The sequence below is a fragment of the Beta vulgaris genome, chromosome 4 (genome assembly GCF_026745355.1).
Source record: "Beta vulgaris subsp. vulgaris cultivar EL10 chromosome 4, EL10.2, whole genome shotgun sequence".
Classification (NCBI taxonomy): domain Eukaryota; kingdom Viridiplantae; phylum Streptophyta; class Magnoliopsida; order Caryophyllales; family Amaranthaceae; genus Beta; species Beta vulgaris.
In genome coordinates, this window is record NC_079205.1 from 36,217,660 (window position 1) to 36,244,965 (window position 27,306).

Consider the following 27,306-nt stretch of genomic DNA (forward strand, 5'->3'; position numbering starts at 1 on the left):
TTTGGAAACTAAACTTGAAGAACTTTCCAACGATAGGTAGCACACCCCGAGGAGACTTCTAGTCAAGGAGTTATGCCTTTCGGAAGATTGCACTGTTTCTGCTGGAATCTGCCACGCGTACGCGCGAATCAGTAATCCGCCCATTAATGATTTATTTAAGACTTTTATTATCTTATAAAATTACTTTCCTAGTCATGTTAGGTTATTGAATATCAGATAGATTAGTTTTCATTATTTATCTCTCCTTTCCCTTCACACGTTATTTTCATCTTCTAGGTTTTAGTTTAGTTTTCTCATCTCTTTCTCTCTAGTTTTTAGTTGTAAATCCTAGTTTTTATTCTTCTTCATTAATTCATGAGTTTCATTAGTTTCTTTCTTTGATTTATTTGATTATGCTTTTCTGTTTAGATTTAGATTTCATTATTTATTTCATGATAGAGTAGTTTTTATTTCCAAGGTTTGTGAATCCATGTTTATATGATATGATTGTTGATTAATATTTATTCATGATTTGATTAGTTATTGATTTCTCTAATTGATTAGTGTTTTTATTGTTAATCTTGCAATCTGATCAATTGTCTGATTAAATATTGTTAATAACAAGTCATAGATCGAGAGATAGTACTCTTTAGAGGCTTACCTACAATTAGCAAATCTGATTATATTGAGCGACCATACTAGCATATGTTGATTTGAGAGCGTTAAGACCCGACCATAGGATTAATATGTGCTCTAGAATTCTGATTAATTGAACTATTGATGACATGTTGATAGATCATAAGTATAAACATGGTGAACCATTGCCCTAGATCTTTTTACTTTGATTTTCTTAATTTATTTATTAGTTTAGAACATTAATTCACATATTTATGATCTTATTTAGTTTTCCCATACTTTAGTAGTTAGATTAAAATGCCCATCTCTTAGATTCGACCCTACTTACTCTACTACATTGTTAGAAAGTTTTGCAGGAAAATTTTTGACAGGTGTACGACAACCTATCAAATTTTGGCGTCGTTGCGGGGAGACGGTATTGTTTCATTTAGTTTTTTTTTTTTATTGTTGGTGAGACTAAATTGTATATATTTTTTTCCCTTTTTGTGAATATTTATATTTTTTTATCACTTTTTTTGTATCATGGAGTCATGCTATTTTGATAATGAGGATAATTAATTTTGCTAGGCAACATAGTAATAATTCTTGAAATTCTCATGTTTACCGTTTTGATGCATCATATCAAAACCCTCCTAATTTTTGCACGAGTTCTCCTGAATCACCTCATATGTTATGTGAACCCATGTACATGTTAGTAATTCTAGAGCAATTTTTTTTTTCTTTTCCTCAGTATGAGAATGAAGTGTTTTAGAAGTATTATCATAGGCTTAGTGATTTTATTGGTCCTTATCATGGAATTGAACTATGGGATATGTGCCTAGTGATTTATGAGGGCTTAAAATAAGAAACTAGGATGGTGGTAAAATCTATTTGTAATGGAGGCTTTCTATTCCAATCACCCGATTATTGTTGGGATTTAATTGAGTGGTTGGATAGGGATACTTATGAGTGGGAGATGTCTTCATATGTTCTTTCACCCCAAACTTACATGACACCACCCCATTATTGTTCTAATTGTCAGTCTACTTCTCATGATTTTTCTTCGTTTGATGTGATATTAGTAGATGGTTTTGACCCATATTCCCAATTTGAATGTGCTCAGAATTCTAGCCCCAACCCGTTTTATATATGATGATAATTAGGGGTGGATAATAAATGAGAGTTATTGAGATGATGAAAAGATTAAAAGAACGACTAATGTGATGGATGTTTTCCAGGAGGAAGAAGTCATAGTGGACATTTCCTCTTTGGAGGAAAGTCAAGTTGAGTGTGAGGTGATTTATGAGTCTTTATCAGTACCACCTACTGTTTTTGAGTCTCATGTTCCATTCTCTCAAAAACTTGATCTTATTCCTTCTTCCCCCATATTATATCCTCCATCGTTTCTTCTTTCTCCCCTTTTGAATGACTTTCATGATAATGTAAATAATGTATAGTTAGTTTCTTTTCCTTCTTTTGAGTCATGTAAAAAGACTAACAATTTTTCTTTTTCTTCTCCTTGTAAATATAATTTTTCATTTGATTTTTCTTTTTGTAGTTTTCATAGATTTTTAGAACTAATATTTTTATTTTTCCTTTTCACTCATATATAATATGGTCTGAGATGTATGCAGGAACATATGATAAGCTTCTTAGAGCATTGAACTATTATGAGTGATCTACTAGTCTTAAACGGTCATGCAAGACCTTAAATTTGCCTTTCTCGGGAGGCAATCCGAGCATTGACTTATTTTCTCTCTTTTTTTTCTTTACTTTTTATTATGATTTTTATCTTTGTTTCTTCCATTTGAGTGAGTTCACTCACTTTGGTGCGTTTTTTTTTGTGTTTGTTGTAGGTGGATCGAGATTAAGAAAAGAAATCAGAAACAATTGTCGAAGTCTTGATGGGCAAGGACAACAAAATCAGAAAAACAAAAATCTACCCAGCCCGCTAGTTGGTCGGCGTTCGCTGGCTAGCTGATTACTATTGAATTATTAAAAAAAATAAAATATAGAAAAAATGAAGAAGAAAGCGAGAGAAATCGCCCGCGCAAATTTTTTTTTCACGATCGCCCCAACGGTTGCACATCGCCGGACTCCATCGCCGTATTCCGTTTATTTCACCCAGCACCTTCTCCCTCTTGCCGCACCACTCACCGACGACCACCAAGAACTGGCGCACACTATTGTAACCTCTGTCACCAATGCTGCGCACTACCACCGGACTTATCGCCGATATCCACACCGCACACCACCCCATTCCTCTCTTTCGAACCCTTTTTTCCCTGTTTCTTTCTTTCGTCCTATACTTTACTTCACTCCACCATAAACTACCACCGAAAACTGACGCACGACTGACCACTCAACCCAATAGCCTTCCCCATGCCTTGTCTCCTCCTCTATCCCGTCGTTTCTTCCCAAGCCCAGCCAACCCCCCTCTCAACAATCTAACTTCAGATCGAGTTCAGTTCTTGATGAATCTTGTTAATGAACATATATCCGAATGCATGATGGGTAAGGATTTTTATTTTTCTTGGATTGTGGACACGAGGACGTCTAACCATGAAACTGGTTACTTGGAATATTTGCATGATTATGTTGATGTTAGCAGTCCCATTACTCTTCTTGATGGTTCGAAACATTGTTGGTACCAAGCAAGGGCAAGTCACACTTGATGGTGGCCTTACTCTCCAGAATGTTCTTTTTGTCCCAAAGCTCACTTGCAACTTGTTGTCTGGTCCTCAGTTGATTGATGATAACAAGTGTATTGTGCGATTCAGTGATTCATTTTGTGTTACGCACGACCGGTGTTCGGGGAGCCTGATTGGAGCCGGTGAGCGCAGGGGTGGACTCTAGTTCTATCGTGGTATCCCTGCTATGCATGCTGTTTGAGTACTAGAGAAGGATGAGTTTGCTTTGTCGCATCATAGGATGGGCCATCCGTTTGATAGTGTCATTAAGATGATCCTAGCTCTTTGAGATAGTCCTAGTAGTCATAATTTGAATAAGGTATGTGAAAGTTGTTTCTAAGTTAAACAACATCGCCATAGTTTTCCTCTTAGTACCAGTAGAGCAAGTAGCAAATTTGAACTGATTCACTGTGACTTGTGGGGTCCACACTGTACCTTATCTACATGTGGGGCACAATATTTTCTTTCTTTTGTGGATGATATACTCGTGGAGTTTGGGTATATTTGTTGCAATCTAAAACTAAAGTGCATTATGTTTTTTGTTCTGTTTTTGGCTCTTGTTAAACGACAAGTTGTTCTTGATGTTAAATATGTTTGTAGTGACAATGGGACTGAGTTTCAATGCATGCATGATTATTTTCAAGAGCATGGTATTATTTTCCAAACTTCTTGTGTGGGGACCCCTCAGAAAAATGGGAGAGTGTAGAGAACATCATTACATTTCAAATGTGAGTTCGACATTAATGTTCCAAGCTGATCTTCCTATTCATTTTTGGGGTGAATGTGTATTAAGTGATGTTTATTTGATTAACCGCACTCCCTCTCGTTTATTGAAATACAAAATACCTTATGATATATTGTTTATGAAGAAACCGAATTTTGATGAATTAAGGGTGTTTGGTTGCTTGGCTTTCGCTTATAACTAAAAGACACGAGGGGACAAGTTTCCATCTCGCAGTAGGAGATTTGTTTTTCGTGGTTATAATAATACTCAAAAAGGATGGAAAATGTATGATTTGCACACCAAGGAAATTTTTGTGTCGAGAGATGTTCGTTTTGTTAAATATGAACTTCCTTTTGCCTCTCGAATTCTATTCCTCCCTCATCATCTAGCTTCCCAATCTCAACTCCTTCCCCCATTGTAACTGATGATTCTTTTGAGGACTTAGGCCATCTCATCATCCCCACCGACCAACTGCCCACTGGAATTGGGCTCGTGTCTCCCACTGTTACTCCTACCACACCCCAGCCTGCTCCCTTTTCTTCGTCCGTGGCCGAGTCTGGGCCGGACTCTTCTACTGCTTCAGTTGAGGGATTAGGCCGTGGCTTGCGAGTGAAACACCCCCCTCCTTGGCTGCATGATTATGTTGCTTATACTATGTTAAGTTTATCTGTTTACGACTTGCTTCCATCAGATTTCCTAGGTACCTCGTATCCTCTTACTCATTATGTGATTAGTGAGAAATTTTCTATGGCACATCGGCTCTTTCTCGCTAATGTGGAGGCGGGTACTGAGCCACACACTTTTGCGGAGGCTATGAGACACAAGACGAGGTGTGCTGCCATGACTAGTGAAATTCTGGCTCTAGAGGCCAATGGTACATGGGACATGACTTCTCTTGCTCCCGGAAAGAAAGCCTTTGGATGTAAATGGGCTTACAAAATAAAATATAATGCAGATGGCACAGTGTTAAAAGCCCGCCTTGTGGTTTTTGGCAATCATCAGGTGGAAGGTTTGGATTATCATGAAACATTTGCACCCGTGGCTAAAATGGTCAACGTTCGGGCTTTTCTTGCTGTTGTTGCGGTTAAAAAATTAGGCAGTCCATCAAATGGACATTCACAATGCTTTTCTTCATGGTGATTTGGATGAGGAGGTGTATATGAACCCCTAATGGTTTTTCTGTCAGTGATTCCGCCAAGCCCCTTGATGTTAATTTGCTCAGTTGACTTTCGTTTTGCTTTAGTATGGCTTTAGTCGCTCTTACTCTGATTACTCCTTGTTTACTTACCAGTGTGGCACTATTCGTCTCCATGTTCTTATTTATGTTGATGACCTTATTATTTCTGGAAGTTGTTCTACTGCACTAACAACTTTCAAGAAGTATTTGGGAGATTGTTTTCACATGAAGGATCTTGGGCCTCTAAAATATTTTCTTGGTGTTGAAGTTTCCCGAAGTCCCGAAGGTTTTTATCTTTTTCATCGCAAGTATGCCATAGACATTAGGTCTGAAACCGACTTGCTTGAGGCTCGTCCTGCTTCATCTCTTATTGAACTAAATCATCATTTGGGGCTTGCTACTAGTGAAATCCTTTCACAATTGTATCAGTATCGGCGCCTTATCTTTTACTCTCCCTGACCTGGCTTATGCGGTTCACATTCTCTCTCAGTTCATGCACTCTCCTCATCATGAACATTGGGAAGCAACATTGTAGGTAGTTCGATATTTAAAAGGGGCGCCAAGACAAGGTATTCTTCTCAGTTCTTCTGGTCCGTTGCTTTTGACAAGATGGTGTGACTTTGATTGGGGTAGTTGCCGCTTGACTCGGCGGTCTCTCTCTGGCTGGCTTGTGTTTCTTGGTTCTTCTTCTTTCTCTTGGAAAACTAAGAAACAACACAATATTTCTCGTTCCTCTGCCGAGGCTGATTACAAATCTATGGTTGCTAATACGGCTGAGTTGACTTGGTTGAAGGCCTTGCTTCTTAGTTTGGGTGTGTCTCATTCGACCGCCATTCCTCTGTTCTGTGATAGTCAATCTGCGCTTCACATCGCTCGGAATCCCGTGTTTCATGAGCGCACCGAACATATAGAAGTTGATTGTCATTATGTTTGTGCATGATGTCATTGCAGATGGTCTCCTTTCTCCTTGCCATGTCTCTACGAGCAACTTGCCGACATTTCCACCAAAGCACTAGGTCGTCAGCAATTTACGTATCTTATTGAATTGCCAAGTTGGACGTTCATAATCTAAATGCTCCAACTTAAGGGGGGTATTACACCCATGTATATTTATGTTGTGTTAAGTCTTATATAATTGTATTTAGGCGCAATAGCTTTTATATATTTACGTTGATTTAGTTGTATACTAGCCTTACATGCACGCAATGTGTGCAATATCGTGTGAAGTAGAAAATAAAATTAATTTGGTAGAAAACGGTCTTTATATTTTGTTTTGTCAAAAAACTGATGTTTACTTTAAAAATCCTACTTTCTCCTTTTTTTTCATTCAAATGAAACAGTTAGTTATCTCCCTATTTTTTTATTCCTTTTTTTTATTTTTTGGTGTCTCTCATGTGTTGCTTTATATAGTAGAGATATATTGAGGTAAACTAATACAAAACACAACTTTGACCCCAACTTATCAATATCAGTGGCGGAGCCAGAATTTCAAAATCGAGGGGTCACGAAAAAGACAAAGGATATTCAATATTGAAAATTTTACAATGTTTCCTATATTCATTATTTAATACAAATCAACACTCATCTAGGTGTATCACTCATCGTTTCCTATATTCATTATTTAATACAAATTAACACATGAACTAACTATTAAATTATATGAAAATCAATCAATAAATTACCATCATAAAGAAACTAAATCATCATAGAAAATTATAAATTAATTAACACTACCTAAGTACATAATTTATACAAATTTACATCTCACAATTTCAACATTCACAAAAAAAATAAACAGCAAACTAACTAAATGCTATCAATCACTTATCACACCTTACAAATTCGAAAATTCACACATGACACATATATGCAAATATTACAATTAATATCAACCAAATAAGATTTTAAATATACAATTTAGGAATTAGAAAATAAATAATGTAAAAGAATTAAAATTTAAATTTTGTAAATAGTTTTACAATAATACGTACCTGATGGGCGATGGCTACCGGCTGCGGGTTGGTCGGAGATTGGAGGAGGTTGCGGTGTCGGTGCGGTGCAGTGCGGCGGACGGCGGCGAAGCCTGGGCGTCTGGGCAGTGGGCAGCGATTCAGTGAGACAGTGAGAGTGAGGTAAAAAAAATTTAAGCGTGAGAATTTGGAAAGGAAGGAGAGAATTGATAGTTTTCAAAATTAAATGGTTTTTAATTTTTAATTTAATTTAAAATTTGATAAGAATTGGGAGTTGGGAAATTGGGGACCACTATAATTAATATATGAAAGTGGGCCAAAAAGAAGCAGAAACTGACATTTTAGCCGTTTAATGTTGCACTGCTGCGCTTCACTATTTTCTTTTTTTTTGATTTTTTTTTCCCGAAAAATCTTTAGTTTGTAAAGGTGATCTTTAGTGAAAAGAAAAAAAAATTAGATGATGATTATTGACTGATTTTCTAAAGGGGATTTTTTTGGTAAACTATGGTAAACTATATCAAGAAACTCCTACATGTAAAGAGCACAAAGAAGCATGCAAACCGAATTTCATTTCTTGAACGTTCTAGTGTTTCGTCCAACTCTTCTAGTCAATCAGAATTCAAAAAGCTCAGCAGCTTCCAGAACACATCACAAATTCTCATAATCTCACCCCCTTCCTATCCAATTTTTCCATTACAACACAAACTCTCCTCTGCGTTTCCTTCATTTTCTTGCGTTCTCTCTTTCGCATTCTCTGTTTTGCAACAATGAGGTAAAACAACTCTCATTTTCCTGCGAATTTTCTTTATTATCTTCGATGGATGCTTGAATTCTGCATAGCGTTCTTTGTGTTGTAATTTATCAAATTCACGAATGATATCAGATCATTCATGAATTTCTTCTTGATATAACAATTGTTTTAGTTTGGGATAGAACTGAAACTTGCTGCTTCTTGATATTAATTTTTTGTGATTTTTGTTGCGTAAGTTTGGTTATCTTACTGTTGTTTCCTCAACATTTAGAAAAATAAAGACCTACTTAAATGCGTATCAAGAATTGGAACTGTAATTGATGAACTGTTTGTTCGTACAAACGCTCTGTCTGATATATGCATGGCGAATTCATGAATTTCTTCTTCGCATTATCTTTGTTGTCATTTATCAGTACAAAGTCAGATTATTAATAAGTTTTTCTTGATGTTACTAATTTGTTTCAGTTTTCGGACGAAATTGAAACTTGCTGATAATTTCCTTTGTTAATTGATATTGTTTATTGTGGATTTTGGTGATCTTAGTGTTGCTGATCAAGAACTGGAACTATTAATGCCTCCTAACACTCTGATTATCTTTTGTGAACATTTGTCATAAGATACTTGAATTTCTTTGTCAATGGCTATTTTCCTCTGTTGTTTTTTGGTTATCTCATTCCTTTAGTCGTCATTAATCAGTATGAAACTGGAATCATATGGTTGATGGAGAATTTATGAATTTTCTTCTTGTTTTGACTAATCTGTTTTAGGTTTTGGATTGAATTGAAGCTTGTTGATGATATCAATTTCCTCTGTAATATGTGGTTTCTCTATGCGCAAATTTGTTCTTGATTGCTCAGCATCAATGCAAATAAGACCTAAGTAACTGCTTATCAGTAATCTTGTCATTTCAGTTATAATCTACCGATGATGATGTTTGTTATCCATCATTATGATTGATCAACTTTGATTTCTTTTTGTTTAGTATTTCTATGCAATTAGTTATGTTGGTTTATGAAGTTCATTCAACCTAAAATGTAAGCATGATATGATCAAGCGATGTCACATAATATTGTAAAGATTCTATCAATTAGACCATTTGTTAGGCAGTTATGAATGATACTAATGAGATCATATCGTGGACACTTGTTTGGTTTTTTAAATTTTAATATTAGAAGTGAATTTTTTCTGATTAATACAAATTATGACGGCCTACTCAACAGATGTATGTGCTTTTCTTGATTGTGGTTAATGTTTGGGGTTGGTATGCATGAAATTGAATGTATTATACACTAAACTGAATGACAGGACATAAATTATGTCGCCTTTTGTTCCATAGATGATGCTAGACACAGCTGAGCAACAGTTATGGTAGTTTCTTTACTTACAATGGCCTATATGTGGTACACTGACCTACCCAACTCTGGGCAATTTTAAAATGATGTGTTTTGAAATCGGAGTGATTCTGTCAATTAAAAGGTTATTTTAATATTTAATACAGCTGATGGGTCATATAGGATCGGATGTTTAAAACTCCTCTATTTGGACTTTGAGCTTTTACAAACTCAGAGGTCAGAAATAGGATTTGCATCCATAGTATGGGTCTATGCAAGACTTATGTTATTTGGCCCTGGTAGATCATTGGATGTGCTTAGTACTATTCTTCACACTTTAGCTTCTGTCAGAAGGTTGAATATGTCAGGACATGAATGTTGTTTGGAGCTACCAGTTTCGTTGGAATATAATTAAGGGAGTGGTGGGGCTTATTACTTTTTCGGGAGATTAGTGACATCGACTGGATGCTAGCTGGAGAGGTAGTACTGGCTTCTATATTGCTATGTGCTTTGAGCAACCAAGGTTGTTATAAAGATCAGATTGAGCAGAGGTGGTAGAGATAATCGTCTTTATGATTAAAAAAGGTGTTACATATTATCATTATGATCTGATTGTAATGCTGTATTTGATCTGTGACATTAACATATTGAACTATGACATTGATAAGCTTAAAAAGAACTCACACCTTATATAATTGTTGTAGTCGACACCCATCTGTCAAGTGGGCTCAGAGTTCTGACAAAGTCTATGTAACAATTGAGTTACCTGATGCCAAGGATGTAAAGTTGAAGCTTGAACCTGAAGGAAAAATGGCTTTTTCAGCTGTAAAAAATGCCCATCCTTATGAATTTGATATCGAGTTGTTGGATAAGATCAATGTAGAGGTATATTATCTACTGTGGCTAGAGCCCTACTAATCAGTAGAAAAGTCGGAGTGGTTGACCAAACGTTGTAAAATTCAATTTCAGGAGAGCAAGTACAACATCGGGGTTAGACAGATAGAGTATGTCATTGAGAAGGCCGAGAAGAGATGGTGGAGCAGGCTGATAAAGCAGGAAGGGAATCCTCCAATATTTCTTAAGGTTGACTGGGATAAATGGGTCGATGAAAATGAAGAGAATAGTAAGCATTGTTCTATATAAGCTTAGTTTCCCTTTTTACTTTAATTTCTTGTATTCATGGAATCTTTGAATGACTTTGCAACAGAAAATGGTTCTGACTTGGGCGGCCTGTCTCTCTCGGTAAGATTCATGCTCAGTATCTTCCAATGGTTGCTATAATATGTGAAAGGCTTAAAGTGAATCTCTAACAATCAGTATCTCTTAAGAAACGGAATACCTCACCCCAGCCATTATACCAAACGTGTTACAGAATTGGTTTCTTGTTTCCATTTTCAACACTTGAAAATCTCATACCAAATATGTTGTTAATGTTGCAGTTTTGTCATAGAAATTTGTAACATGCAATTTCACGTTCTATCTTGAGGATTTGATCCATTGTCGATGGCCTATCTCACCTAGAGTAGGGCTTAGTTTCAACTCCCTCATGGAAAACCTTTGCATGTTCTTTCCTCTCTTTAAATGTTCCAGAGTCTGCAGATTGCCTTTTCACTTGACAGTCGTGCTTCTTATTATGGTTTGATCGCTGGTTGCCTTTTCTTCCTTCTGTTTTCCATAAAGCACTAGTTGGAAGCCCAGAAAAAAAAAAATTTGTGACAAAATCTGTATGATAAAAAATTCCATTTTGATTTGGACTTCTTTGATTGCCCAAAAAACTCTTCTGTACCAATAGGCAAGTAAATCCTGTTCACATCCAACCCACCTATACTAATCGCGATTAGTTGCAGATATCTAAAGTCTGGAATTGACATATAAATTTGCTGGACAAGTTACAAAATTTTGTGTGGCATCTATCTGCGTTAACATTCTAGATTTTTTTTTTATGATGCACATTCTGTATTCTTTTTAAGGGAAATCATGTATATATATTTTCACTTGCAAATTTGTAAGTCTGTTATGCAGCAACTGATGGCTGGGGACATTGCTGGGGCCGGGTGTCATTCCTCTGATATTTCTGATTCAACTGATGAAAAAGGTTAGCGTTTAGCTTCGTTCTATCAAGGTGTAGAATATGGTGAAGCATCTATATATTTCAGTGAACATAATGGTGTTTGTATGAAGTTGAATGTGCTGCTTGCTTGCTTATGAATCTCTGCTGATTGATATTTTGCGTAACATGTAGAAGACAAACCAAAGGAGAATGAAGAAACGGCAAAAAATGAATCTGTGGCAGCAGCTGAAGAGGCTAAGGCAAAGGAAGAACCCATTGAACCAGTGGATGAAAAGGCTAAGGCAAAGGAAGAACCCATTGAACCAGTGGATGAAAAGGCTAAGGGTTGATTGCATTAAAAACCAATAGTGATGAAACATTGCAGCTTCATTGCATTAAAATGTAAAGTTTTTCATTTTTGTTGGATTAGGTAGACATGATTAGCATACTGTGTTGTGTGTTCTTTGCATGTTGGTCATTCGTAGGAGTAAATATTCTAAGCTAGTAGTTGACCATAATCGAATGGTAATAAAATCATAAGGGATAACCAGAAACTTGATAAATTTGTGGCCCGAGCTCAAATTTTCGTGGTTGTGCGAATTAGTCTCGGCAAATTTAGGGTATACTTTCATGGCATTATCGAGAGTGGCAACTGTCTTGAAGATGGTGGAGTGAATGCACCCAACTGGGCAACTGTATGATAGGAGTGGACGCGTCTAATTCTTTGTCATACTTCACAGGTTCTATGCCCCTGTGCCCCTACCTACAGGCTATAAGGGACTTGGACGCTTTATGCTAATGAAGCAAAGATTATGATGCAGCAGACGCACAATATCCTATTGTTGTTAATGGTGATGAATATTGATGCCATATATCTTAGGCGATTACCAAGTAAACTTCACAAATTCCTGTATAATACTGTAATATCTAATTAAGAGTCGGCGGAACTTAATAGGCCCATTTATATTGAAGTCCAGCATTATCCATCATTTCACTTCACATTCCTACAGACACATGCCTCTTGCTTGATAGTTATAATTTTAGGTCAAAAGTTACAAACTTCATGTTAATAGTTAAGGGGCTCTAATATTGGGGGCAAATTTTTGGGTTAATAGTTAATATTATCAATGTAAAAAATGATTGTATTTGGGTTCTTAGTTAAGGCTCTATGGCATCAACATGTACGATGTCTAGAGATGGCCAACAATGCGGATCAATCCAACCCATCTAGCCCAGCCCATCTCGTGGGCCGTGTGGGCCGGGCCAGCAAAAGGCCCAATCCAGCCCAGCTCGAACCGTGAAATTGGTGGGTGGGCCGTGGGCCAGATTCCTTGAGCCCAGCCCACTAAAACCCACTACTAAAACCGCCCAGCCCGGACCATGAACCATACAAGCCCAATCCAAATAAATATTGAAACAAATTGTGTATATTTTAATCAATTGTATATATTTGAATCAAATTGCATATATTATAATTCAATCAAATTTAAAATTAATGAAGTTATTCATTAATATTAGTATTTGTATATATATATTTTTAATTCATTTCAAAGATTTTATGTAACAATAATGAACAATTTCAATGATTAAATAATTTTGAAAAAAAAAAATCATGCCGACCCGTCAGCCCGGTCCAGCCCACAAGACCCATGAACCGTGAAAACCGGTAACAGACCGGTGTGGGCCAAGATTTTTCAGCCTGCGAACCAGCCCGCCCAACCCATGAATTTCACGGTTCGGTCCTGGGCCGTGAAATCTCAGCCCAGCCCACTACGGCCCACAGTCCAGTCCGCCCAGCCCGCACCAGTGACCATCACTAATGATGTCGACTGTCTAACGATAAATTTATGTCAACGTTTGACAAGAGACTTACCCAAGATGGTTTTGTCTATTTTTCAGGATTTCTTTATGTATCTATTTTTTCTAGTGTGGCTTCTTTCAAAGTTTTTTTGATAAGTTTTGATGAAATTGAAAGGCGATCACACACATGTAGTATTAGGTAGCTGCTCTACGAGCTACAACTAGAGAGGGCAATGGGTAATGGACCCTATTCGGATCCGTGGATCCAGATCCGTTTTTTGCGGATCTAGATCCTCAAATTTTTGGATCCTATGGACCGGGGTAGGATCTGAGCATCCTTGGAAAAACGGATAGACCGAGTCCTACATTATTAACCGGATCCAGATTCATTTACCCGTTTTTATAATAATATTATTATTTAATATTTTAATATTAATTAGGAAAAATGGATCAGAATACCCCCAACTTTGGCCCGTCCGCTTTTAATACCCCCAACTTTGGATTATTTTTAAATACTCCCAACTTTGGGGGTGGTCTGCCAAAAATGCACCCAGATGACTTGTAACCTGTTAACAAGGTAATTTTTTTATTTCTCTATTATTTTTAATTTTGACTCCTACCCACCACCACTTCAACCACCCCTCCCCCCACCCCAGACCCTCCCTCTCCCCTCCCCGGCTGCAAACCCTCATGCTAGCCCAACCATCCCCCTACTCCCACCACCCCAGAACCCCCCCACTCCCATCCCCTAGCAGTCCCCCCACTCCCTCCACCCCCGCACCCCCTCGCCACTCCCAACCCAGCATCCCCCAATCCCCCACCCCCACCCCCACCCCCACCCCCCACAGTAGCAGCCCCCCACTGCCCCAACACCCTTCGAACCCCCCTCCCCTAACCCCCGTCGAAATCTCCCTCCCCCTCGATTTTCGCCACCCTCCTCGCTACTCCTAACCCAGCAGCCCCCAATCCCCCAACCCCCACCCCCCACAGCAGCATTCCCCCCCCCCACTGCCCTAACAACCTTCGGAACCCCCTCCCCTAATCCTCGTCGAAATCTCCCTCCCCTCCCCCTCGATTTTCTCGGTTTCTGACCTCTTCCTTCGTCACAGTACTGAAGTCTTTCGGTGGGGGTTTGCTGGAAATCGAGGGGGTGCAGGTAGGGGTTTCGAAGGGGGTTAGGAAAGGGGGGAATTCGATGGGTGGTGGTGGTCAGGGAAGGTGGCATGGGGGGGGGGGGGTGGGGGATGACGAGAGGAGAGAGAGATGAGCAGAGGGGGGAGGTTTTTTGGTTTACCAGTTCATCCGGTCATAACAGGTAAATGGTGCATTTTTGGCGGACCACCCCCAAAGTTGGGGGTATTTAAAAATAATCCAAAGTTGGGGGTATTAAAAGCGGACCGCCCAGAGTTGGGGGTATTCTGATCCATTTTTCCTAATTTTTATTCCTTGTCCATTCTTCTGCAATAAGATGTTATTATTGATTGACTTACTTTTACTGATAAAATGTTTTATGATAACATTGCTTTTTCAATGACCAAACTTCACTTTTATTGCAATTTATATTGTACACCCAGCCTAGGTCTATTATACACCAAACAATCTTTGTTCACTCATTATTGATAATTTTCTAGACTGCCCTTACACAAGAATCACGTCCAGAAGTCCATTATAAGCCAAACACCCTCCAATCCCCTTAATTCCCAAGCAAATGCTTGGGGGTATGAATTGACCCCTAGATTTGTTAGGAAATATAGGAAAGCACAACATTTGAACCAACTCTAATTCTTCATCATAATGAATGAGGAAATGAGCAATGAGCAGCAAATTAATCGTGGTGTACAATATTGGTTTTGCAATTATACTTATAAATACCTAGTTTTGTAGAGTAAAACTGAATTTTTATTTTTATTTTTGTGATAGTGATGGTGCAAATCCTTGCTGTGAAAGCACAAGAAGAAAATCCTATGTGTGAAGAGCACCATGGGCATCCATGCACTCCAAAAGTTAGAGAATGTTGTCCTAACACAGGACGCCAATGTGTTGCTACCTCGTCTAATGGATTTCGATGCATGTAAATGTGTCGGCGATGTCAACTCCAAATTTTGTGACATTTCTTGCCTGCATATTGATGGACCTTTCTTTCTGTTCTATGCAATTTTCTTTTCTATTTCATCCCTTATCGTCGCTGTTAAGTGTGTCAGGTTGTCTTTAATTGCTGTAATATTTTCGTGTGAATTTATGGTCCATCATAGCCAGCCATGAGAAAACTAGATATGGTTTTCTTGTGCTATATAAATAAAAATTGTCTCTATTAAGTATTTGTTTTTTCTAGTCTGGCCCTTTGATTTCAAAAGACCTAAACTATTTTCTATCATGTTAATTTACTGATGACTGATTAGAAAAAAATGATTTAAAAAGAGAATAAAATAAAGAGGTAGAGTGAAATATACAACAAAGTTTGGCTTGTTGTTTGGAATAATGCATAAATAACACCTTTTATGATAGGATGTCTATAGTTAAGACATGTTTTGTTAAGTTCTCATTTTTAACATATAACTGGTTTTTAGGTACGAGTTATATTCCAGATAATTATAGTTTTCATTTATCAATATTTACTTTGAAATAGTGTAGTGGTTATGATTTGACTATATAATCTTGAAGCCACAAGATCGAATCTTACACATGACATATTTCTTATTCTTTTTTTATTATCATTGTATGTGGATTACATCTTGTAAAACACCTCAAAAAGAGTGTCACGTAATGTCATTCGTTATCTAGGAACATCGTCTAATATATCTGACATTTAACTCCAAAAAGAAAGGAGATGAACTTTTTGGTAGATTGTACCCAAGTTACCAACATCCCTTTTTACAGGCGAAGTTAGAAAATATCCACAAACATGTTTATTCAATGTTGGTTTAAAGTTTAAACAAATATGTTTCGCGTTAGGAATATATAGCATTTATTTATATCGTTGTCCATCTAAATTCTGTTAACTCTTAGGCTATTTATAGGAAAATAATAACCTAGCCATGTATATTATAAATAGTACATAACTAAGTTTACCGTTCTATGTTGACTAAACTCCAACAATTGGTTTACAAATAACTTCCTCCTTTTTTTTTACCCGCAATATTTTGCTAAAATAGAAATAATTAATTACTTACAACACTTTCTATTTTTTCTTTTTCTTTTTCTTTTTCTCTATCTATTTCCAATTACATGAGCCTTCTCTTTTTTCCTCTCCACTTCTTTTATATCCAAAAAATTGCATTGGAGTCGATGACAAAAAAAATTATAAGTAAAAAAAAAAGAAGAAAGTATAAATTAAAGAAACTATACAACACACTTCCTTGGAACATTAGGATACTAGTATGCATAGAATTCTTAATAATTGAGAACGAATACATTCTTCTTCAATAGGAAGATTGATGTCCTATCTTTGTTCTCCAAATAGCCGAATAGTAAATTTATGATAATGATAACATTGTTAGAAAAAGGTAATAGGGTGACAAAGATGATTACTAGATGAACTTTGAATCTTCTAGGCGTGTTGGGACACTTTCTCAAAAGCAATATTCCTACCCTAAACTGAGCACGGGTTACGAGGAATTCACTTCCGAGATACAAAGAAGAACAACGAAGATCACGCTCGTTATGAAATTCGTCAAATGAGAGTAAGAGAATAATAATTTATTGCAATGAAGAGAAATTATGCTTATGGAACTTTGAGAGAGTTTTCTCTGATTTCTTTTCATTCACATATGAATCATATGAACGATTAGAGCCTTTTCAACGTTTAAAAGAACGCAGAGCGCTCCAAGGAGGAGTGTGCGCTCCTTCTCCCCATTTCTCCTTTTCCGGTTTTTCTCGAATCCCTGCCGATTTCGTGCGAGCGTTCCGAGCCCAAGCAAGCGCTCTTTCACTAATGTATTACGTACATTAATAACTCTAATCCACACGTTACTTCAAGTCACGACACCTGGCTGTCACCACCACCACTCACCTCCTCCTGGCTGCCACCACCACCCACCCACCTCACTCTACCACCATCACCTCCATTGAAATTACCCCTCTCTCTCCTTCTTTAACACCATATGTGTAGCACCACCCACACCTTCACTTCCATCGTCGCACACAACCACCACCACCTTCGCGCCACCACTGCAGACCCCATGCAAAACCGTCTGAAATTTTTTAAAAACAGCAAACGTCCTGGCCGGACGTTCGATGTTTTTAAAAAATTTCAGAAGGTTTTGTGCGTGGTGGAGTGAGGTGGACGGAGGTAGGTGATGGTGGTGGATGATGTGGAAAAGAGGAGAGGTCGTAGGTGGTGGTGGTGGTGGGTGGTGTGGAAAAGAGGAGAGGGAATGACAGTGGGAAGGTAGGTGGTGGTGGGGGGTGTGGAAAAGAGGAGAGGGTGAAAGGGCAATGGGGAGGTAGGTGGTGGTGGTGGGGGTGGTGGGTGGTGGAAAGGGTAAAATGCTCGATAAAAATAAATTTGGGGCGATTTTAAGTAATTTCAGAGCGATGTTCAACAATCCACATTTTAAATAAGTAATTAAGTGTTCCTTACTTCCAACCCATATAAACTTTCGCTTTATCTCATCAATCGCAGTACATTATGAGTTTCAAGATTTGTCCTTTCATAAAACCTCCATCTCAGTTGCAAAATTCCCAATGGTTTTTTTTTTCAACGCTCTCAAAAGGCTAGCTAGTTCTCTAGACATTGTAGTCAAGTTTGGGTCTTGGGACAATCTTTCAGGATCAAGTATATACAGCTTGTGTCTTGCATATGTGCGAGCTCCGTGGGTAAAAATAGACAAATCAAATAATGTACTAGCTTATTTAAGGAAGGCTATTACATTGGGCCGTAATTTTATAGTCCATCCTTTGACCTACAATTTAAATACAAAAAATCATGTTAATTTAACAAATAAATTAAATTAATTTAGATTTTAATCTTTCTTTTACTTATATATAAATGACTAAATACAATTTTTTTAACTTTAAAAACATGTATAATAAGTTGGAATAACGGTGTGGAATATAGCGAGTTCATATGCTCAATTTATGCTGCATGTTAAATTTCTATGTAGATTGATGATTATTCATTGATAAAAATATTGACCCATATTTTAGTGCATGCAATCAAGAAAACAACTTTTAAATTATTTCTCCTACCTTAATTTTCTGTTTGCATGACTAGTTTCGACTACCTTGAGTGATCCGAACTTCTGGAGTCGGAGAAGGATGTGGTAGGGAAATGATATGAAGCAAGAATCTCCAAGATGTTGGATAACATCCAATTGAATGTGAAATTCAAATGTGTTTCGTCGCGCCCGACCGGGTGAGATGATGTTTCTCGTTCGCAAAAATATTTGGCTCTCGGGCCCGATCGGGCGAGTTCCTTTAATTTTTCATCCTTTATCGTTTTCGTTTTTGGCCCAATCGGACGAGCTTCTTTTTGAGTGGGTTGTGGTTTACGCGGTTTGTGGGGACTTCTTTTTGTTCTTTTATATTAACACCTCACCCCAAAACCGAAATTTTATTTTATTCAATTCTCTTGAACCCTACAACACAAACCGACCTCTCTGATATTTGAGCAGTTCTTGAGAAACTTCAATTCTTGATCCCGGTTCATAGAGTTGGGGATCGTTGTGTGAACCTTGGGGGATGAACGTCATCACGAATCTGCATCGGAGATGGCGAAATTCGTTTCTAAGGCAGTGGCCTCCATACCGCGGCGCATCATTGTTCTTGTGGAATTCAATCAAGTTCAATTGATTGTTATCTGCAGATAAGTTTCTTCTCTATATTGTATATCAATAGTATTTATGTAATTGATCTTTATGAGTACATCAATCATACTGATTATTTCATACAATTTAGAAACAAATTTATTCAGATGGTTGTATTCATGTTCATGAACAATTTGTTCTAACCTAATTTCAATTATCTACCTTGGAAAGGATTCCTTGAGTATTGATTATCTGTTTAGGTATGGTTAAAAAAATTTGAGTCTTGTGAATATACTTGAGGTGAAAATTTTGAAGCATATTTTATCTATAATTAAGATGTTTTTTCCAATTGACTTTGTTGGAATCAAGGAAATTTGGTTCCTTCGATTTTCTAACTTTCTTCGTGAAGTTCTTGGTGCCGGCAAGAATGGCTCATGCCATTATAATATTAGGTTGACTTTCTCAAACTCTTGTTTTTGGAGGAGCATAGATTCGATTGCATATTATACTTGTTATATGGAAAGTGCCTGCAAGTTTTATTTCCAAGAAAGGAAAATTAGTTTTGTTGATGCACGCCAACTGTTCAATAAAAGTTCACGACGAGTATAGATCGAAAGGAAGTGATGGACACTAGCGGAAAAATGAAGAAGGGCTGTGCTGAAAAAGGCCTGTAGGGCTGCGCTTTATGACAACATCCCTTTCAATAGCAGCCCTTCACTTTTTAAGTAGGACTGCGCTACACAAGCGCAGCCCATTACAAGGAAGGGTTGCGCTTTTTAGGTAAAAGCGCAGCCCTTCAAGCTTAGACTTCAAGCTTAGACTCTCAAAAATTTATTTTTTTTTTAACAATTTTTTAGTCATATATTAATCTCACATTTTCTGAATTTTGACATTTGCATTAAACTTTAAAGTAAACCATCCAAATCCAGAAGAGAAGAAATTATAGATCTACAATGCAACTAAGCCCAAATATACAGAAGAGAAGAAATAATAGATCTACAATGCAACTAAACCCAAAACGAAAAAAAAGAACGAAACGAAAATGAAAAAAAAGAACGAAACGAAAATGAAAAAAAAGGAACAAAAACTAATATACATAAGAGAAGAACTTATATATCTGAACATACAAGAACATTAATCAAAACAAAGATTAAGAAATTATAGATCTGAAAAGTCAAGAACTACCTCCAAACATTGACCTAATAATGTTTAAATACGTAAAACAAAACCCTAATACATAATTAAGGAAATAAAAAAATTCGGAAATACTTAAAATGCCTATTTGGAGCCTTAAACGAACTCGGATGGCTTAAAAAGCCTATACGTCACGGCGTAGCGATGTGTTTGACTTGTTGGCCCGTTCCGCTTCCGAAAAGGTATCACAATAGGCAATCGGACTCCGTCAGCATGATTAGTGCAAATCATTTCAGGCTTTTTGTCGCATTTCTGGGAGTTTTTGAGAGAGAAGAGAGGATGGGAGAGAAGGAGGAAAAGGGAGGAGGGACATGAGAGAGAAGGAGGAAAAGGGAGGAGCGAGGGACGTGAGAGAGGAGAGAGAAGGGGGGATAATATATTTGACGAATCCCGCTTAATATTTGAAGCCCGCGAATTTTTATTTCACAATTTTTTAAAGAAGGGCTGCGCTAAGGGCTGCGCCTTTGAAGAAAAGCGCAACCCTTCACTTAGTAGGGCCGCGCTTGTAGAAAAGCGCAGCCCTTCTAAGTGCAGGAAGGGCTGCACTTTTCCTAAAAGCACAACGCTCCTAAGTGAAGGGCTGCACTTTTTAAAAAAAGCGCAGCCCTTCACTAATAGGGCCGCGCTTTTAGGAAAAGCGCAACCCTTCCTTTTTTTTCCCCTAGTGGGAGCACAAGTAGGTTGCTAAAGTAATTGCGTCACTTTCATGTAAGTTTCATCTCTAATTCATTTATTGTCAGACTTCTAACTCACGTATTTTACGTGCCTCTATGATATATATAATAATTTTTTTGGTGAAAACTGACAAATTAGTCTATATGGGGGTCGAGTTAGAGGTTGAGATGTTCAAGCAAGTAAAGAGGAGTTGGAGGAGTGACAACTATGTGGAACTCATAGCACATTCAACAAGATTGGCGAAAGGGAGGTTTTTCTCTTATTGTTAATACTTCAAGTATAGCTTTTCTGCATAATTTATTTTGTGTGCCCATTGCTTGGCATTTAATCTATATTGTGTCCTAAAAAGTGTTAGTTTTCTTTGAGGAATGAGTTTGTGCATGTTTGAAACTAATGAGTATGCTAGTTTGGGTTGCTTGAGTAGACGTGATGAAAAAGCAAACTTCGTTATTTTTTTTTGAGTTTGAGAATTGTTTACTTCCACCAATTGTATTGTATATGTTGTACACATCTTGTACATTCGGCTGTTCAGAGTTGCTTTGTAAAATTCTTGTAGAGTTTAAATTTGTTGATCATGTTTAGTCATATGGACTTTTTGATTAGTTAAATGAACTTTGGGTTTATTAGTTGCAACTCTAGTGCTAAGTCGTGTCTCAAAGTAACCCTATATTTGTGTCTCTTAGGGTTATTGAATTATCTAAGTTCATTCATGAGGACTTAGCTTCTTTGGTAAACTTGGAGTAATGATTGGTGAATGCTATCATGTTTTGTGTGTTGATGATTAGAGGCTAGCATTCCTATCCTTTTGTTAAGGGTCTAGGTGAGACTATTTGGGAGTCCTTGTGGAAAAGCAGAAGTTTGGGATTAATATGGCTTTGTGCCAAGAGAGTAAAAATCATTATTGGTTGAAGGAACATGAGGGCTTTTAAACGATTATGAGTGTTCTTTAGATCATCTTTGGGTGTCATATCTCATGTGGGGGTTATTGTCATTTTCGACAAGTTATGACTTGCGTAAGATAAGTTGAAGAGCTGTTAGTTCTTCTCACTTTGTGATGAGGGTAAAGGTAATAACCTGGAATGTTCTCATTGTTGGGGGGCTTTCTAGCTATGGTTGGAATTCTATGATTATTCCTTTACACAACTGGTTAGAATTTAGTTCTATGTGGCTGTTATTATGCTGAATTTGATGATGTGTTTATTTCTTCTTAGACGAGCTTTGGTGGATGAATCTCATGATATCATTGATGATTTATTAGTCATTAGTACGATTTTTCAATAGTCATGATTATGTGTTTACTACCTGATTCTCCTCTGTGTCTCTCCCAGTAATGTTGATGTGTAGTTCAACAAAGGAGTAGGAAAAGGTTAATTCTCTAAGTTAGCAAAGTCCAGTCTTGCTTGCAACCTTCGTGGTTAGAAAGTTGACACTTGTTGATAACCTATGTGAAGTATAAGGGTTATTGTTTGGTGGTGATGATCAATTCACAAGGGGATTTTATAACTTCTGATTAAGACTGGTGCTTAGAGAAAAGCAAGCTCGAAGATGACTCATTAGTGACTTGCCATACTCATTGTTTATATCTTTGCAGGACCATAGTTGATACCTTGGGTGTGTATTGAACTTCAATAGATTTTGAAGTTGTAAGCTTGAAAAGCTATGGGCAAGGTACATGCATGTTTTTGAGGTTCATTAATGTTTTGATATTGACTTATGTAGTTATCTCACCTGTTGCTAAGTTTTTCAAGGCCAGTGGCTGTTTTTGCATTGGGATTGTGTTATTATTTGATTGCGTATCAATTTGATTCGTAAAGTGCATACTTGAATGACATCTTAGAAAAGGAAGAGTCATTAGATCTTCCTAGATTTGGAGCTGACCTGTGAGGTTTCCTTGATAAGAAGACTTGAATGGTCTATAGGTGGTTTATGGTTTATACCACTACCTTATGTAATTTTTTTTTAGCAATTCAAAACAACATACCACAGGAGATCTGAACTACAAAGGAAACTGAAAGCCAGCAAGACAATAGCCCAACACAATCAGCTAGGAAATCTACTGAATGAGTCATGATTTGCAAGACATTTACCCATAATTCCTTCATGTCTCAGATAGTATGTAAACCATACATAACAACAATTATACAAACTTTATTACGCACTATAACTTGAAAAGCCATACATTATTATGTAGCCTCCAGGTATGTTGCATTAATCTCCCTAGGTTTCCATCCAAACCATATCCTATCTCTTGGAGAATGATCATAGTTACTACTCCAGCTCCAGTGACTACCAAACTTCTTTTGTATGAGCCCCTCCTTTTGTCTTCTCTCGCTTGTTTCAAACAAAACACAACATGCTGATTTTTTGTTCATTAAGAAGTTTTTTACTTCTTTTATTTTAATAGGGTCATTAAGGCTGCTAACATTCCATCCTACCAAATTCATCATGATAGATATGGGTTTGGTCCTCTAGCACCCCCAGGCCTACCCGAGTCATTACATCCATAATTAACCATTCTAGCACGTTGGAAACCCACTTGCTTCCCTTTAGATTTCCTAGTGACAACCTTATAAGGTTCTTCTGATTCTTCAGCTTGAGTAGGTGTGTTAGCTAGAGTGACATCTAAGATAGGCTCCAATACCAAGGAAGCATCACCAGCACGTAGATCTACTTTAATGGGAGGAGCACCATCTACAGATGTATTGTTAACCACCTGATCAACTGCATGTGGAATAGGCTCCACCACGATAGGTTTAATGCTTGAATTTCCCTGAATAGGCTGAGTTGTTACCTTACGCACCCATTTTTGAACAGGCTTGCTTTGAATTTTCCTTTTAATCTCACTATTGTGCCCTATCTTTTGACATTTATTACAAAGGCTGGAAGCCAGCCATATATCACCCTTTGTGCAAACTTCCTTCCACTGAAATCTTTCACCGTAATTTCATTAGAAATAGATTTTGTTACATCTATTTCAACCAGTATTCTAGCATAGGAAACCCTAAACATCTTGGTGGTACACTCATCTGCATAAATAGGGATACCCAAGACACTCCCTATTCTACTTAATGAGTTATCACTCCAACAGTTGAGAGGAAGATTTGGGAGTTTCACCCAAATAGGAACCACCTTGAGTATTTCCTTATGGAAATCAAAGTTAGATGTCCACTATTTAACTATCATAGGTTTGTCATAGAATAAGTGAGGGACTGAGTATAGCACAAAGTCCCTTTCTTCTTTATTACTTAGTTGAATCACGAAAACCCCTTATCATGCTTGAACAACGAAGGTAAGCTGTTAATGCCCCATTAAGATTTAACATATGCACTCATGGCTGTAATAGTCAGATTTTGACCCACAACATACATTATAATTGCATTTTCCCACTTAAAATCCATTTTCTTAACTTTATGTTTATCAAGCTTAGCTGTCATTGATCCATCTACAATGGTAGGTGCTACAAAGATTAATCCCATACCTTTTTCAGACATTTTATTCTGCCCCGTAAATCCTTGCCATCGTTTATGAGCTTCCTCAACATGGACAGAGGAATTCATCAATGGTGATTGTAATGGATTTCTCTTAGTTATTGTTCCATTGTCCTGCGTTTATGATCCTTCATGAAGATCTCCTTGCATCTCAGAAATAGGTCCTGTAGACGACCCTGGCTCTAGCGAACCTCCCACCGGAGCTGCCGTCTTCTTCTTCCTCCCCATAGCACCAAGAGGTGCACGATAGCATACACTCCTAAACGTGCACCTCTAGAGGTTTTTGAGGGTTAGTTATGCATATATTAAAAACTTGTTACTACTTTATGTATTTGGTGTTCACACTCCTGATATCTTTAATGAAACTAAAGGTTACAACTCTTATGTCAAGATGGAAGTTGGAGATGAGGTAATTCATGTGGTTAATGGATGAAAAGACAAAGATTAGTAAAGGTATCTCTCATCTCAATCTTGTTCAGACAACATGGTTTGAAATAGGTTCAACTAGAAGGTTGAATAGTTAGCATGAACTGTTATGTTCTATATACAAGTTTATGAACTGGTTTTAGAAAGTGATTTTCAAAATGATTATGCGTATATATATATATATATATTGGCATATTGTTCTTGACTTGTTGCATTGTTGACGAGATGCAAAGTAAAATGTGTTGCGTAACCAACCATAATAATAAGTTCATCGAGTTGAGCTGATTAAGTCAAGAAGCCGATTGATGAGGAAATCATTGGCAAATTACCCATTGTGGGGGTAATGAAATACTCACTTATTTACATTGTGATTTTTCAAGTGCTTATGTACATTCTCATGTGAAGGTAGTGGGGCACATATGGATAAAAGCATGCACAGATTGATGTTGTGTTCACTTAGAGGACCTAATGGATGCTTTTGAGGTCCAAGGTTGGGACTTGCCATTCTCACACGGGGTCACATAACCATAACTAGTTTGGTGTCTCAGCTCGTTCAAACTTAATGGATGTGTGAGGATCCATTACCAGACTTGGTGGTTTGAATAGTGAGCTTGATGGTATAGTGACAGGACAATCCATTACCTTTGAAGTGGCTTAATTTGTTTGAGCTTAATGGATTGATGAATTTATAACCTTTGGGTGGTTCAACTGGCAATTGAACTTGGTAGATTCATAGATATAAGGTTGGACAATGATTGTCCTTAATGTGTCTATATTTCTAAGACGGGACTTATTGACACATCATGGCATACAATGTGATGTTGTATGTGGAATACGATGAGAAATTGTATGTGAGGATGAGCATGACCGCTCTTAATATTTCCATATCCCAATAGGCTTGGGTGGTCCTTGGAATGGACTTGATGGTTACACCATTGTGATGCCTTGTGCATGATCTCACATGGTTAGTATCATAGTCCTGTAAAATGGATGGTCTACTTAGTTCAAACATAATGGATCGTGAGAGTCTATAACCTTTATGGTGGTTTGACGAGTGGAGCTGATATTACTCCGCGGCAACCGGCAGGGGCTATGTTGAAGTCCATGGCCTTCATGAAAGATTCAATTTGATTGAACGTAATGGACTTGATGTTTTTCTGGCCTTCGTGGCTGATTCAAATTTATTTTAATGTAATAGAACATCATATTTGAGTGTGAAGAGATGACCTCCTTACGTCAAATGTCGTACTTGTAGGCATTTCTAGAGTGGTTACTGGAATCCCAAGGTGATGGCCATGATCATCTGTGTCTATGTTCATAATCATTTGAAAGATATGTGACTTATCTAATAGGGAATATGAATTGTATGATCAACAGTAGTGTTGTATGTTGTTCAAGAGGCAATTCATGGATAAGACGGAGTTTCTTAAGCTATGAAGGTGAGATATATGTTATCGGGTCCTTCCTCTCTCCTGCAAGTTAAATCCATGGTGGACACTTGTAGGTGAGGGGACACCCTATCTCACTAACATGCTAGTTCAATCTTTGAACACTATTAGTTTGTAAGTATCAAACCTTCCTTATACAACTCATTTCTTGTTTTCCTAATTTCGCGTTTGTGGGGGATTGTTGGATTACATCCAATTGAACGCGAACTTCAATTGTGTTTTGATCGGGCGAGACGATGTTTCTCGTTCGCAAAAATATTAAGCTCTCAGGTCCGATTGGGCGAATTCCTTTTTCAGCCCTTTGTCGTTTTCATTCTCGGGCCTGATCGGGCAGACTCCGCTCGACCCGATTGGGCGCGCTTTGCTTTGAACGAGCTGCGATTTACGCGGTTTGTTGGGATTTCTTTTTGTTATTTTATATAAGTACCTCACCCCAAAACAAAAAATTTATTTTATTCAATTCTCTTGAACCCTAAAACACAAGCCGATCTATTCTCTCTGAGATTTGAGCATTTCTTGAGAAACTCCAATCGTTGATCCGCATGCACGAAGTTGGGGATCGTTGTGTGAACCTTGGGGGAGGAACACCATCTGAATCTGAACTGGAGATGGAAAAATACGTTTCTAAGGCAGTGGCCTCCATACCACTACACGACTTTGTTCTTGTGGAATTCAATCAAGTTCAGTTGATTATTATCTGTACATAAGTTTCTTCTCTATATTGTATATCAATATTATTTATATAATTGATCTTCATGAGTACATCAATCATACTTATTATTTCCTACACTAGATACTTTGGGTAATTGAGTTTCAGTTTGCTCGTGGGCAATGGAATTAGAGAGTGAAGGTTAGTTGATGATTTAATTCCCTTTGCCTTCGTTTTTCGATCTTTACTAATAGGACTCAAGACATACAATGAGGAATAGGTGAGCTGCAACCTACAAGGTAGATTTAATACTGAGCAGCAAGTAGGTGTGTATGGAGCCGAGTCGAGGCCGAGCCTGAGCCTAGCCGAGGCCGAGACCGAGGTGAGTCAAGACCAAGACTCAGGTTTCTCGGCTCGGCTCATAACACTTTTACTTGAATTCGAGTCGACTCTCGAGCTTTTTCGAGTTAAAATTTTATAGTTTAATATACATTAAAGTCACAAGAATATATGGCTTACAGAAGTTTTAGAAACAAGGCAAATCAAGTGGGCCCCACTGAATCCGTTAAAGAAGCACAAACTTCACTTTTGTTCA

The 27,306-nt window shown here is 37.6% G+C and overlaps 1 protein-coding gene across 5 annotated transcripts; it reads left to right on the forward strand.

The window, feature by feature from the left end:
- Window positions 1-7,680: 7,680 nt before the first annotated feature.
- Window positions 7,681-11,850, forward strand: LOC104907435 (co-chaperone protein p23-1). 5 transcript variants are annotated; one of them, XM_010696365.4, is made up of 6 exons: window positions 7,681-7,927; window positions 9,942-10,122; window positions 10,207-10,360; window positions 10,445-10,479; window positions 11,248-11,332; window positions 11,483-11,850. In XM_010696365.4, exons 1-6 carry the CDS (start codon window positions 7,923-7,925, stop codon window positions 11,635-11,637), a joined length of 615 nt encoding a protein of 204 aa, XP_010694667.2. In that variant the 5' UTR covers window positions 7,681-7,922; the 3' UTR covers window positions 11,638-11,850. The 5 variants fall into 5 exon arrangements, with proteins under 5 accessions (XP_010694667.2, XP_048499028.1, XP_048499031.1 ...); XM_048643071.2 differs by having other exon boundaries at window positions 11,260-11,332; XM_010696364.4 differs by having other exon boundaries at window positions 7,682-7,927; window positions 11,480-11,850.
- The last annotated feature ends 15,456 nt before the right edge of the window (window positions 11,851-27,306 follow it).

Bases quoted from the DNA above. Each gene is read 5' to 3' on its own strand.
- LOC104907435 (XM_010696364.4), top strand. The intron at 10,123-10,206 runs GTATATTATCTA...ATTCAATTTCAG, and splicing joins TGGATAAGATCAATGTAGAG to GAGAGCAAGTACAACATCGG. The intron at 11,333-11,479 runs GTTAGCGTTTAG...CGTAACATGTAG, and splicing joins TGATTCAACTGATGAAAAAG to AAGACAAACCAAAGGAGAAT.